Source organism: Mustelus asterias, chromosome 6 (genome assembly GCF_964213995.1).
Source record: "Mustelus asterias chromosome 6, sMusAst1.hap1.1, whole genome shotgun sequence".
In the NCBI taxonomy this organism is placed as follows: Eukaryota; Metazoa; Chordata; class Chondrichthyes; order Carcharhiniformes; family Triakidae; genus Mustelus; species Mustelus asterias.
This window is the reverse complement of record NC_135806.1, coordinates 80798884-80814339: the sequence shown is the minus strand read 5'-3', so window position 1 is coordinate 80814339 and position 15456 is coordinate 80798884. Positions and strand designations below refer to the sequence as shown.

Below are 15456 nucleotides of genomic sequence, written 5' to 3'. Positions count from 1 at the left end.
TCGGTGGAGCAACAGGGCTCAGTCAGGTGGGAAAGGGGAAGCTGAATCAGCAGAGTCCAAGTCTTGGTGGGGTTTGATAGGCAGGTGGGTGGGGGCATGGGGGTAAAAGGGTGCTAAGTGAGTGTAGGGGAGAAAAGAGATATGAGAGGCCGCTGAATGCGTGGATTTGTGTAGATGGCTGCTGAGAAAATGGTGGGAGGAGGAGGTTGGGGAAAAGCTGCTGGGTGGATTTTTAAAGTTTTTAAAATTTAAGTTTAAAAGTTTATTTATTAGTGTCACAAGTAGGCTTACAGCAACACTGCAATGAAGTTATTGTGAAAATCCCCTAGTCGCCACACTTTGGCGCCTGTTCGGGTACACTGAGGGAGAATTTAGCGTGGCCAATTCACCTAACCAGCATATCTTCCAGACTGTGGGAGGAAACCCACACAGACACTGGGAGAACGTGCAAACTCCACGCGGACAGTGACCCAAGCCGGGTCTGTGAGGCAGCGATTTGGAGGGATGGGGGAGGTTGAGAAGAGGCATGGTGACCAACCGTCTCGGATTACCAGAATTGTCCCTGAATTTGCCTTCCTGTTCCTCATTCTGTGCGTGGGCTTCCTGGGATGTTATTTGTCCTGGAATTCTCTGGGCAGTGACAAGGAAGCTGCTTAGAGCCTCCTCTAATAGCCTCCTCTTACAGCTGCCTGCGCATCTTTGGTGTCTGTGCACACGGGTTGTGCAGTCCTGGCAGCACATCTCCCCCAAACCCCTGGTCAACCATCCTGCCAGCATCCTCCTGTTGAAGTATCTCTTTTATATTTTTACCCGCTGAATTGCTCAGCCTTGGAAGAGGGGCTTCTGAGTGAGTGGCGACACGGACATTGGAGAGAGGTTTGTGTGTGTGTGTATGGTGAGGGGCTCCTCTGAATTTTCCGTCACCAAAGAATATGGAGAGCTTGGGTGAAACCTATACATAAAATAGCATTTTTACAAAGTACTTTAAAAAACAGATTTTCAAGTTTTTATGATATATGTTAATCTTTAATGCACTTCGTCTAATTATATGCTGAATGTAACCTTGTACTATGGACAGAATTTGTGTGATCCCTTCAAGACTGTAATCAGGATATTCATATTTAAGGTATGTGAGGCCTGAGATATGGGAGCAGGAGCAGAGGGTTGGGAGGGGATGCTGCCAGCCAGTGATAAAATGGTGGAGTGTGAGTAGCCTGCTGTGCTGGGTGGGGGCGAGGAGGAGGAGGGGAGAGGGAGCGTGGCCCCCAGCTCAATCCAAGTCCCTCTACCCCTACTTGGGTTCCATCCATTTGCCCCACTCCTCCCCCCGCCATCTCGATTCAACCTGCTGCCCACGGCAGGGGCTGAGCTCCTGCAGACTGTCAGGAAACCGTCCTGACGCAGGTGCAGCCTCAGACTGGGAATTGGCCGGAGCCTTTCATTGTTGAGTCATTTCCATGGGGAGGGTAGGAGAGAGAGAGAGAGACTTTGGGGAGGGAAGGAGAGAGAGAGAGACACTGGGGAGGGAAGGAGTGAGAGAGAGACACACACTGGGGAGGGAAGGAGTGAGAGAGAGACACACACTGGGGAGGGAAGGAGTGAGAGAGAGACACACACTGGGGAGGGAAGGAGTGAGAGAGAGACACACACTGGGGAGGGAAGGAGTGAGAGAGAGACACACACTGGGGAGGGAAGGAGTGAGAGAGAGACACACACTGGGGAGGGAAGGAGTGAGAGAGAGACACACACTGGGGAGGGAAGGAGTGAGAGAGAGACACACACTGGGGAGGGAAGGAGTGAGAGAGAGACACACACTGGGGAGGGAAGGAGTGAGAGAGAGACACACACTGGGGAGGGAAGGAGTGAGAGAGAGACACACACTGGGGAGGGAAGGAGTGAGAGAGAGAGACACACACTGGGGAGGGAAGGAGTGAGAGAGAGAGAGAGAGACACACTGGGGAGGGAAGGAGTGAGAGAGAGAGACACACTGGGGAGGGAAGGAGTGAGAGAGAGAGACACACTGGGGAGGGAAGGAGTGAGAGAGAGAGAGAGACACACACTGGGGAGGGAAGGAGTGAGAGAGAGAGAGAGAGACACACACTGGGAAGGGAAGGAGTGAGAGAGAGAGACACACACTGGGGAGGGAAGGAGTGAGAGAGAGAGACACACACTGGGGAGGGAAGGAGTGAGAGAGAGAGACACACACTGGGGAGGGGAGGGAAGGAGTGAGAGAGAGACATACACTGGGGAGGGAAGGAGTGAGAGAGAGACATACACTGGGGAGGGAAGGAGTGAGAGAGAGACACACTGGGGAGGGAAGGAGTGAGAGAGACACACATTGGGGAGGGAAGGAGTGAGAGAGACACACACTGGGGAGGGAAGGAGTGAGAGAGACACACACTGGGGAGGGAAGGAGTGAGAGAGACACACACTGGGGAGGGAAGGAGTGAGAAAGACACACACTGGGGAACGGCAGAGGGAGAGAGAGACACACACTGGGGAACGGCAGAGGGAGAGAGAGAGACACACACTGGGGAACGGCAGAGGGAGAGAGAGACACACACTGGGGAACGGCAGTGGGAGAGAGAGACACACACTGGGGAACGGCAGAGGGAGAGAGAGACACACACTGGGGAACGGCAGAGGGAGAGAGAGACACACACTGGGGAACGGCAGAGGGAGAGAGAGACACACACTGGGGAACGGCAGAGGGAGAGAGAGAGACACACACTGGGGAACGGCAGAGGGAGAGAGAGACACACACTGGGGAACGGCAGAGGGAGAGAGAGAGACACACACTGGGGAACGGCAGAGGGAGAGAACATAGAACATAGAACATTACAGCACAGAACAGGCCCTTCGGCCCACGATGTTGTGCCGACCTTCATCTGAAACCAAGATCAAGCTATCCCACTCCCTACCATCCTGGTGTGCTCCATGTGCCTATCCAATAACCGCTTAAATGTTCCTAAAGTGTCTGACTCCACTATCACTGCAGGCAGTCCATTCCACACCCCAACCACTCTCTGCGTGAAGAACCTACCTCTGATATCCTTCCTATATCTCCCACCATGAACCCTATAGTTATGCCCCCTTGTAATAGCTCCATCCACCCGAGGAAATAGTCTTTGAACGTTCACGCGATCTATCCCCTTCATCATTTTATAAACCTCTATTAAGTCTCCCCTCAATCTCCTCCGCTCCAGAGAGAACAGCCCCAGCTCCCTCAACCTTTCCTCATAAGACCGACACTCCAAACCAGGCAGCATCCTGGTAAATCTCCTCTGCACTCTTTCCAGCGCTTCCACATCCTTCTTATAGTGAGGTGACCAGAACTGCACGCAATATTCCAAATGTGGTCTCACCAAGGTCCTGTACAGTTGCAGCATAACCCCACGGCTCTTAAACTCCAACCCCCTGTTAATAAAAGCTAACACACTATATGCCTTCTTCACAGCTCTATCCACTTGAGTGGCAACCTTTAGAGATCTGTGGATATGGACCCCAAGATCTCTCTGTTCCTCCACAGTCTTCAGAACCCTACCTTTGACCCTGTAATCCACATTTAAATTAGTCCTACCAAAATGAATCACCTCACATTTATCAGGGTTAAACTCCATTTGCCATTTTTCAGCCCAGCTTTGCATCCTATCTATGTCTCTTTGCAGCCTACAACAGCCCTCCACCTCATCCACTACTCCACCAATCTTGGTGTCATCAGCAAATTTACTGATCCACCCTTCAGCCCCCTCCTCTAAGTCATTAATAAAAATTATTATTAATTATTACAGACTGGGGAACGGCAGAGGGAGAGAGCAAGCAAAGATTGAGCTAAGCTTCAGGAATGCTGTTGAGTGTGACAAAGTTAAACTGGTCAGATTGCTTGGGTGATCTAGTGTTATCTAGTTTGAATTTACTCAATTTTTCTGTTACTTTCATTTATTTTATCTTGCCAACTATTTCAGCTAGGAATGCACAGTGCTGCATGTGTATAGTACTGTATTTTGACTCGTTCACTGGCATTTCCAGGCAATAAATGTTCCAAGGAACTTCCTCTTTGGTTGCTGTTTTGTTTTTCCTGGCATGTGAGGTCATGTTAATTCTCAAGAACGTTGTAATATATTCTTTCTAGTAATGCTTACATCCCATGAAAGACCAGAATTTGTTGCCTATTCCTAATTGCCCTAAACCAAGTGTTAGTGAGTTAAAATGGGATCACATTGAAAAATAGTTTGCAAAGTACTGCTGTAGTTCTTGATTTTGCATGTGCCTACTCGAGTAAGGCAGCTAGTAGTGTATGTTGATAGCATGGGCTTTGTCCATGTAAACACTAACTGTATTAAATCTTGAAATGTTGAAGTCACTTGGTGATTTTATACCAATGTATTGGTTCAGTCTTGATGATAATAGAAGATAAACAACAAGAAAAATAATGTTTCTATCTGCCACAAGTGTAATAATTCCACCTGCTTTGTGATGTATTCACTGCAGATCATGGAAAATGTCATAATTGCATGATTCCTTGTCACAAAAAATGTTCAAACCTTTTTATCTTCATATACTTTCTAGAGGAAAGGAACATAAGATTTTGATTAGATGAGAAATGTATGCATTTATCTTTCAGTTTATTAGCTTTAATAACCTTTTGCCATTTTCCAAATTCTCAAGCTTTACAATGCAAATGAATTTTGTTATTTCACCAATGTTTTGGCATCTTTATTGCTCCCTTGCAGAACTCCCTGTTTGTTCCCCATCCTGCCACGCAATTTTAAAAACTCTTCAACGCTGGGAACAAGTATTGCTTCGGCGCCTTGAATTATTTGGTGGCCCTCCTTCGGACTTCATCTCAATGCATTCCAGTGAAAGCACAATGTCTTCAGGTCCTGCTATTCTTGTCCATAAAGCATTGCTGGAACCCACCAATACACCATTCAAGTAAGAGGAATAAGCAAACAACTTTAATTATTCCATGGTAGACATACCTTGAAAAATTATAATCCACAAAGTCAAAGTGAAAAATTATCTATCCAGAGCTGCTTTCTAGATCTGAATGATTTTGTTCAGTAAAGAAAGTCATGTTGTTTACTTAGTTCCAGATATGCTGCCTGGTATGGAGGGTCTTAGCTATGAGGAGAGATTGGGTAAACTGGGGTTGTTCTCTCTGGAAAGACGGAGAATGAGGGGAGATCTAATAGAGGTGTACAAGATTATGAAGGGGATAGATAGGGTGAATGGTGGGAAGCTTTTTCCCAGATCAGAAGTGACGATCATGAGGGGTCATGGGCTCAAGGTAAGAGGGACGAAGTATAACTCGGATATTAGAGGGATGTTTTTTACACAGAGGGTGGTGAGGGCCTGGAATGCGCTGCCAAGTAGGGTGGTGGAGGCAGACACGCTGACATCTTTTAAGACTTACCTGGATAGTCACATGAGCAGCCTGAGAATGGAGGGATACAAACGATTGGTCTAGTTGGACCAAGGAGCGGCACAGGCTTGGAGGGCCGAAGGGCCTGTTTCCTGTGCTGTACTGTTATTTGTTCTATGTTGTTTACTTAGTTCCAGATAATTAAGGGACAAACTGATCACTTGGGAACTTTTAGTAAAGGATGTGCCTATTTTTTTATTTTCAGTGATACAGTCGGGAGGAGGGGTGTGGTGGGCAACATCTGCTAAAAAGGCAATTACTGCACCATTGAAATTACTTTTTCCCTAGGTCAAAACACCATACTGCACTTCCTGTAAAGAGACTTTGGCAATATCTCGTCAAACAGGAAGAAGTACAAGAGATCTTCATTAGAAATATTTTCACAAAGAAGAGATGTCAAAATGAGGTCAGTAGAACCGGAATAAATAAAATATTTAAACTTATTTCATCTTTGCCACCTACTTATTGTTACTATTCATGTTTTTCTTTCCATGTAAACCCAATATGTTATCAATGGTTGACGACAGTTAATTTAAAATTAGGTTGCATATTTTCTACTTAAGCATTTAGCTCGTACAAGGAATTTGATGATGAGTCAGAGTTATCTATTTAAGAAGGCTGGAGTTTTGTTTGGAATTAATTGACCTTTTAGTAAAGTTTATTATGAGTTCTACAAATTAAAGATCACAGCCGGAATTCTACGATGTTGCACATCCCACCACCACTACCAGCGAGAACAGAGAATTAGGCGCTCAGCCAAATCTCTATTCACAGATGCGGGACAGGTGAATCACAGCCACGGGCGAGGTCAGAGAATTCCAGCCAACTAGTATTGAGAAACAGTTGAAATAAATTCAAAATGCATGACTGAGAAAGCAGAAAATTTAAAGTACTTTTGATGCAACCTTTTCACTGATCCTGGGAATGTTGCATGCATTGCATGTAAAATTCTCCTGTTATATATTCTAGGGTAAGTAAAGTCGCCATAGCCCCAGATGACCATAGGCTGCCTCCCTCAGGGTGAGAACTAACTGGCGGTGATTTAACCTGAGGATCACCACACCTCAGGCAATGGGCAAGGTTGTGAAGGCGAGGCCTTCATGAATAACCTCAGCCAGTACGGGAATTGAACCTGCGCTGTAGGTGTCACTCTGCATCATGCACCAGCCATCCAGCGAACTGAGCTAACAGACTCTCCAAATAAGTAAAATTGCCATAGCCCCAAATGACCATGGGCTGCTATCCCGTTTGAGGGGAGCGCTGACTAGTGGTGATTTAACCTGAGGATCACCACACCTCAGGCAAGGGGCAAGGTTGAAACAGTGAGGCCTTCATGAATAACCTCAGTCAGTATGGGAATCAAACACGTGCTGTTGGTGTCGCTCTACATCACTTAACCAGCTGTAAAGCTAACTGAGGTAGTGCCATCACAAAGCAAGCGAAGAAAGTATTTGTCTATCCATTTACTCATTTAAGCTGCTGCACCAGACCCAAACCTGTTTACTTATATTTTGTTTCTGTTTCTGCAATTGCAACCCTAATCTACCACCACCCCTCTGGAATGACGCAGCAGGTACAATAGTTTAGTGGTTTTGTTATTGGATTAGTAATCCAGAGACATGGCTATATATTTATATTTCAGTTGGGAAATTTAGGTTCAGTTAATTTAAATAGTTTCTCGTTTGTATGACATGGTCGTCACTGGCAAGGCCGGTTTTAATTTCCCTTGAGAAGGTGGTAGTAAACTGCCTTTCTAAAGACTGAAGTGCAATGTAAGTGCACCCACTATTCTGTTAGGTAGAGAGTGCCGAAAGGAACAGCGAATGAAGATGCTGCGTGGCTCAGAAGGCAGTATGGAGGTGGTGAAGTTCCCACGTGTGACTGTGCCCTTGTCCTTCTAGGTGTTGGAGGTCACTGATTTGGAAATTGCCGCCAAAGAAACCTTAGTGAGTTGCTGCAGTGCCTCATGTAGTTGGTGCATGGTGCCCTGGTGGTAGAATTGTTGAGGCAGAGTTGATAACTCTGGAAGGGATAGGGACAGTACTTGAGACAGAATGATGTCAGGGTATAAATGTTTACAAGGGTGGATGGGGTCCAAGATGGTACTGAACTTTTTGAGTGTTGTTGGAGCTGCACTCAGCAAGACAAGTAGGGAGTATTCCATCGCCACTACCAATACTGTCAAGGATAGCTGCACCTGTGACAGATTAGTGTGTTACAAAGTTTGATCAGGTTTTCCCATGTGTTAGTTCTTTCACTGCTTGTTGTAAGGCCAGTCTGGCAGCTTTCTCCTTAAGGGCTCAGTCACCATTCTTGACGTACAAAGAAGTCCTCCATCCAGAAAACATTCTGTACCTTAAATAAATAATTCTGGAATATAAAGCTAGTATGTCATTGTGGCCATAAATTTACTTAATTCCTGTAAAAACCAAATTGCTGTAACATATCTTTTAGGAAACAACATCTGCTATTCTTATCTAGTCTGTCCCGTAGGTGTTTCCAGATCTTCAGCAATGTGGTTAGCTTTTACCTGCCCTCTGAAATGGCCTTGCAAACCACTGGGTTGTATTAGAACCATTATGAAAAACTGTAATCACGCAAAAACTGCAGCAGTTCAAGACAGAAGCTCACAATCACCTTCTCAAGGGCAAACAAGGCAGGTCAACGCATGCTGGTTTTGCCAGTAGCATCTATGTCCATGAATGAATCTTGAAGAAAAAACTGTCCCCATCCTCCTGGCTGACATTCCCACCACTGCTGGAGCCAATCTTCCCATTCTGCTCACCGTACCCACCACTTTGGACTCTGCCAGCAGGTCAATCACTAAATTGCTCCAGCACATCAGAATTTCCTCCCGAATGTCGAGTCACACTGCAACAAAGATCTTTCCATCCACGACCATATCATGGATCATTATATTTGGCCTTGTGTTTTGGTTGAAACTTGGCTCACCTTGCCTGTTACTAAAACCTTCCAACTCCCTTTCTTGTACTTTGCACCATCTACTCTGTCCATAGTTTTTCAATGGTTGTATGGCACTGAACCTTGGTTCTTTCCCCTTGCTTTTCTGGCTCAACTTACCTTATTCCATCCCTCCCAGCTCTTTTTTACAATCTGTGATGCCCACTCCACTACCTTCACAAGCCTCGCCTTGTGTTTTCAATGAGCGATCCTTCATTTTTATCCTTCTGCTGAAGTGATTTCAATTCTTCAGTAATTTTAATCTCTATATAGCTCTTATCCTCTTGTCCTCTGCCTTCCTAAACTTCTGTCTTCATATAAACATTCCTACCCATGTTCATAGCCATTACTGAATGTTGCCATCACTCTTCTGCTCCTGTGGTTTCAATCAGGCAATCTCTTATCTCGCTGACCACTCTCATTTCCTACCTGTTTCCGACTGGATTCCTGTTCCTCATTATCAGCCATCTCCTTGAAACTTGCCCCATCCACTTCTAACTTGGGGAGGTGGTGGCCTAGTGGTACTATTGCTAGATTATTTATCCAGCAACTCAGCTAATGTTCTGGGGACCCGGGTTCAAATCCCGTCACGGCAGTTCGTGGAATTTGAATTCAATACAACCTGCAATTAAGAATCTGCTGATGATCATGAAGTAAGAAGTTTAACAACACCAGGTTAAAGTCCAACAGGTTTATTTGGTAGCAAAAGCCACAAGCTTTTGGAGCCTTAAGCTGCTTCTTCAGGTGAGTGGGAATTCTGTTCACAAACAGGGCTGTGGCTTTTGCTACCAAATAAACCTGTTGGACTTTAACCTGGTGTTGTTAAACTTCTTACTGTGTTTACCCCAGTCCAATGCCGGCATCTCCACATGATGATCATGAAACCATTGTTAATTGTCGGACAAATCCATCTGGTTTACTAATGTCCTTCAGGGAAGGAAGTCTGCTGTCCCTACCTGGTCTGACCTACATGTGACTCCAGAGCCACAGCAATGTGGTTGACTTTCAATTGCCCCTCTGAACAAGGGCAACTAAGAATGAGCAATAAATGCTGGCCAGCCAACAACGCCCATGCCCCACAAATGAATTTTTTAAAAACTTCACCTCCATCAATAATGCAGAGCTTGTGGATTTGTTTATCACTAACCATCCATTCACCTACCTTAGTTATTCTCTTGTTTCACCAAGACAAATGCCTCTCGGCTTTCCTCTGCCTTAACCACAAGAAGATGTGTTTCTCTGATTCTCTGTCTCGCCTCGTTTCCTCACCAAGCTCATCCATCTTCTGATTATAGCCAACCCTCTTTCTATGCTAGCTGATGTAGTCATGTCTCCTCAAGTACTGTCTTTATCACTTCAAAACCCCTCAACAAATCCACCCAACCCCTTTGTTCTTGAATTGCTGCCCGATCACCAATCTCTCTTTCCTCCCCAAAGTCCTTGTAAGTGTTTTCAATTGCTAAATCCATGTCCATCATTCTTGTCATTCCCTGTTTGAAACACTCTAATCAGATTTCTACAACTACCATAGTGTTGAAACAGAAAATCAAAAGCGACACCTCTGTGACCATGATATAATTCATCTTTACATGATATCAAGAAATGTCCGAAAGCACAGGTTACTGCAAAGGCAGTGGACCATGACAACATCCTAACAGTAGTAAGACCATAAGACATAGGAGCAGAATTAGACCATTTGGCCCATCGAGACTGCTCCGCCATTCAATCATGGCTGATATTTTTCTCATCCCCATTCTCTTGCCTTTTCCCCATAACCCCTGACCCCCTTATTAATCAAGAACCTATCTATCTCTGCCTTAAAGACATTCAATCACCTGGCCTCCACAGCCTTCTGCGGCAAAAAGTTCCACAAATTCACCACTCTCTGACTGAAGAAATTCCTTTTCATCTCTGTTTTAAAGGATTGTCCCTTTAGCCTGAGGGTTGGTTCTAGTTTTTCCTACTGGTGGAAACAGCCTCTCCATGTCTACTCTAATCCAGGCCTCTCAGTATCCTCTAAGTTTCAATAAGATCCCCTCCCTTATCCTTCTAAACTCCAACCAGTACAGATCCAGAGTCCTCAACCGTTCCTCATACGACAAGCTCTTCAATCCAGAGATCATTCTTGTGAACCTCCTCTGGACCCTTTCCAAAGCCAGCACATCCTTCCTTAGATACAGGGCCCAAAACTGCTCACAATACTACAAACGGAGTCTGACCAGAGCCTTGTACAGCCTCAGAAGTACATCCCTGCTCTTGTGTTCAAGCCTTCTTGACATGAATGCTAACATTGCATTTGCCTTCCTATTTGCTGACTGAACCTGCACGTTAACCTTAAGAGAATCTTGAACAAGGACTCCCAAGTCCCTTTGTGTTTCTGATTTCTGAAGCATTTCCCCATTTAGAAAATAGTCTATTCCTCCATTTCTCCTTTCAAAGTGCATAACTTCACACTTGTCCACATTGTATTCCATCTGCCACTTCTTTGCCCACTCTCCTAGCTTGTCCAAGTCCTTCTGCAGCCCCCCTGCTTCCTCAATACTACCTATCCCTCTACATATCTTTGTATCATCTGCAAACTTAGCAACAGTGCCTTCAGTTCCTTCTTCCAAATTTTTAATGTATATTGTGGAAAGTTGTGGTCCCAGCACCGACCCCTGAGACACACCACTGATCACCGGCTGCCATCCTGAAAAAGACCCCTTTATCCCCATTCTCTGCCTTCTGCCAGTCAGCCAATCGTCTATCCATGCCAGGATCTTACCCTTAATACCATGGGCTCTTAACTTATTTAACAATCTCCTATGCGACACCTTGCCAAAGGCCTTTTGGAAATCTAAATAAATTACGTCCACTGGTTCTCCTTTAACTAACTTCCTTGTTACCTCCTCAAAGAACTCTAACAGATTTGTCAGACATGACCTCCCCTTGATGAAGCCGTGCTGACTCAGTCCTATTTTATCTTGCACTTCCAAGTACTCCGCGAACTCATCTTTAATAATGGACTCTCAAATCTTGCCAATGACCGTAGTCAGGCTAACAAGCCTGTATTGTCCTGTCTGCTGCCACCCTCTCTTCTTAAACAGCGGTGTTTTACTAGTTACTTTCCAGTCCTCTGGTACCCTCCCTGCCTCCAGTGATTCCTGAAAGATCGCCACCAATGCCTCCACAATTTCCTCAGCTATCTCTTTTAGAACCCTGGGGTGTAGTCAATCCAGTCCAGGTGATTTATCCACCTTCAGACCTTTCAGTTTCCCCAGAACCTTCTCCTTAGTGATGGCCACTACACTCACCTGTGCCCCCTGATTCTCCGGGAGCTCTGGCATCCCACTGGTGTCTTCCACCGTGAAGATTGATGCAAAGTAACTATTCAGGTCCTCTGCCATTTCTTTGTTTTCTATTATTACTTCTCCAGCCTCATTTTCCAGTGGTCCATTGGCTATTTTTGCCTCTCTCTTACCTTTTATATCTTGAAAAAAAACTCTTCCTATCTTTCATATTACTAGCTAGCTTGCACTCATATTTTGCCTTCTCCCCCCATATTGCTTTTTTAGTTGTCCTCTGCTCGCTTTTAAAGGCTTCCCAATCCTCTGGCTTCCCACTCATCCTCGCCACTTTGTATGCTTTTTCTTTTGCTTTTCTGCTGTCCTTGACTTCCCTCATGAGCCATGGATGCCTTGTCCTCCCTTAACATGTTTCCTCCTCCTTGGGATGAATTTCTGTTGTGCTTCCCGAATAACTTGAAATATTTTCAAGAAGGGGAATAGGGATAGCCCAGGCAATTACCGACCGGTGAGTCTAACCTCAGTGGTTGGTAAACTGATGGAGAAGATCCTGAGGGACAGGATATATGAGCATTTAGAGAGGTTTAGTATGCTCAAGAATACACAGCATGGCTTTGTCAAGGGCAGATCGTGCCTTACGAGCCTGGTGGAGTTCTTCGAAAATGTGACTAAACACATTGACGAAGGGAAGGCGGTAGATGTGGTTTATATGGATTTTAGCAAGGCGTTCGATAACGTCCCCCATGCAAGGCTTCTAGAAAAAGTGAGAGGGCATGGAATCCAAGGGGCTGCTGCCCGGTGGATCCAGAACTGACTTGCCCAAAGGAGGCAGAGAGTGAGTATAGATGGGTCTTTTTCTAAATGGAGGTCGGTCACCAGTGGTGTGCCCCAGGGATCTGTTCTGGGACCCTTGCTGTTTGTCATTTTCATAAATGACCTGGATGAGGAAGCGGAGGGATGGGTTGGTAAGTTTGCCGACGACACGAAGGTTGGTGGGGTTGTGGATAGTCAGGAGGGATGTCAGAAGTTACAGAGGGACATAGATAGGATGCAAGACTGGGCGGACAAGTGGCAGATGGACTTCAACCCAGATAAATGCGTCGTGGTCCATTTTGGTAGGTCGAATATGAAGGACGACAAGATAAAGGGAAAGACTCTTAGTACTGTAGAGGATCAGAAGGACCTTGGGGTCCGGGTCCATAGGACTCTAAAATCGGCCCCGCAGGTGGAGGAGGTGGTTAAGAAGGCGTATGGTGTGCTGCCTTTATCAATCGAGGGATTGAGTTTAGGAGTCCGGGGATAATGATGCAGCTATATAAGACCCTCGTCAGACCCCACTTGGAGTACTGTGTTCAGTTCTGGTCGCCTCACTATAGGAAGGATGTGGAAAAGATTGAAAGGGTAGGGTGCAGAGGAGATTTACAAGGATGTTGCCTGGATTGAGTGGCATGCCTTATGAGGATAGGCTGAGGGAGCTCGGTCTTTTCTCCTTGGAGAGACGAAGGATGAGAGGAGACCTAATAGAGGTGTATAAGATGTTGAGAGGCATAGATCGGGTGGACTCTCAGAGGCTTTTTCCCAGGGTGGAAATGTCTGCTACGAGAGGACACAGGTTTAAGGTGCTGGGGGGTAGGTACAGGGGAGATATTAGGGGGAAGTTTTTCACACAGAGGGTGGTGGGCGAGTGGAATCGGCTGCCGTCAGTGGTGGTGGAGGCGAACTCAATAGGGTCTTTTAAGAGACTCCTGGATGAGTACATGGGACTTAATAGGATGGAGGGATATAGGTAGGCCTAGAAGGTAGGGATATGTTCGGCACAACTTGTAGGGCCGAAGGGCCTGTTTTGTGCTGTAGTTTTTCTATGTTTCTATGTGACCCCCAAAAATTCCTGCCATTGCTGTTCCACAGTCTTCCCCGCTAGGCTCCCTTTCCAATCAACTCTGGCAACTCCTCCCTCATGTCTTTGTAGTTACCTTTATTTAATTGTAACACCGCTACATCTGATTCCAGCTTCTCCCTCTCAAACTGCAGGGTAAATTCTATCATATTCTGCTCCCTAAGGGTTCCTTCACCTTAAGTTCCCTAATCAAGTCAGCCTCATTACACATCATCAAATCCAGAATTGCCTGTTCCCTAGTCGGCTCTGTCAAAAGCTGCTCCAAAGAACCATCTTTTAGACATTCCACAAATTCCTTTTCTTGGGATCCACTCCCTACCTGATTTTCCCAGTCAACCTGCATATTGAAGTCCCTCATGATTATTGTATTGTAGTATTATAGACTTGTTGTGCAGAACTAACCTTGACCTTAGTCAAGCTGAATCAGTACAGCTGTAACGCTGGCATTTACCTGACAATGTGAAAAATTATCTAGGTTTGTCCTGTCCACAAAATGATGTGGAGATGCCGGCATTGGACTGGGGTAAACACAGTAACAGTTTCAACAACACCAGATTAAAGTCCAACAGGTTTATTTGGTACCAAATACCATTAGCTTTCGGAGTGCTGCTCCTTCGTCAGATGGAGTGGAAATCTGCTCTCAAACAGTGCACAAAGACACAAAATCAAGTTACAGAATACTGATTAGAATGCAAATCTCTACAGCCAACCAGTTCTTAAAGATACAGACAATGTGAGTGGAGGAGGGAGCATTAAGCCCAGGTTAAAGAGATGTGTATTGTCTCCAGACAGGACAGCCAGCAAGTCCAGGGGGCAAGCTGTGGGGGTTACTAATAGTGTGACATAAAGTCAACATCTCGGTTTAGGCCGTCCTCATGTGTGCGGAACTTGGCTATCAGTTTCTGCTCAGCGACTCTGTGCTGTCGTGTGTCGTGAAGGCCCACGGAACACAGACACACGGAATACAGGACACACAGACACAGGAACACGGCCCACAGACACACGGAACAGCCATGGGGACCAAATCCGCACCTCAATATGCCAACATCTTCATGCACAGGTTCGAACAAGACTTCTTCACCGCACAGGACCATCAACCGATGCTATACACTAGATACATCTATGACATTTTCTTCCTTTGGACTCATGGTGAACAATCACTGAAACAACTATATGATGACATCAACAAGTTCCATCCCACCATCAGACTCACCATGGACTACTCTCCGGAATCGGTTACATTCTTGGACACACGCATCTTCATTAAGGAAGGGCACCTCACTGTACCGCAAGCCCACGGATAACCTCACAATGCTCCACTTCTCCATCTTCCACCCGAAACACGTTAAAGAAGCCATCCCCTACGGACAAGCCCTCCATATACACAGGATCTGCTCAGATGAGGAGGATCGCAACAGACACCTCCAGACGCTGAACGATATCCTCATAAGAACAGGATATGGCGCTCGAATCATCGATTGACAGTTCCAACGCGCCACAGCAAAAAACCGCACCGACCTCCTCAGAAGACAAACACGGAACACGGTGGACAGAGTACCCTTCGTCGTCCAGTACTTCCCCGGAGCAGAGAAGCTACAGCATCTCCTCCGGAGCCTTCAACATGTCATTGATGAAGACGAACATCTCGCCAAGGCCATCCCCACACCCCCACTTCTTGCCTTCAAACAAACGCACAACCTCAAACAGACCATTGTCCGCAGCAAACTACCCAGCCTTCAGGAGAACAGTGACCACGACACCACACAACCCTGCCACAACAACCTCAGCAAGACGTGCCGGATCATCAACACGGATGCCATCATCTCATGTGAGAACACCATCTACCAGGTACACGGTACCTACTCTTGCAACTCGGCCAATGTTGTCCA

General features: G+C 46.0%; 1 protein-coding gene across 7 annotated transcripts in view; it reads left to right on the top strand.

Annotated features, from left to right (window-relative positions):
- The window catches only part of dmxl1 (Dmx like 1), a 185849-nt gene that overhangs the window by 136523 nt on the left and 33870 nt on the right, over positions 1 to 15456 (top strand). For all 7 annotated transcript variants that reach the window (XM_078214619.1, XM_078214618.1, XM_078214617.1 and 4 more), the window contains 2 exons: positions 4734 to 4935; positions 5714 to 5831. In XM_078214619.1, the coding sequence (XP_078070745.1) occupies positions 4734 to 4935; positions 5714 to 5831 (320 nt within the window). The remainder of the gene's footprint in view (positions 1 to 4733; positions 4936 to 5713; positions 5832 to 15456) is intronic.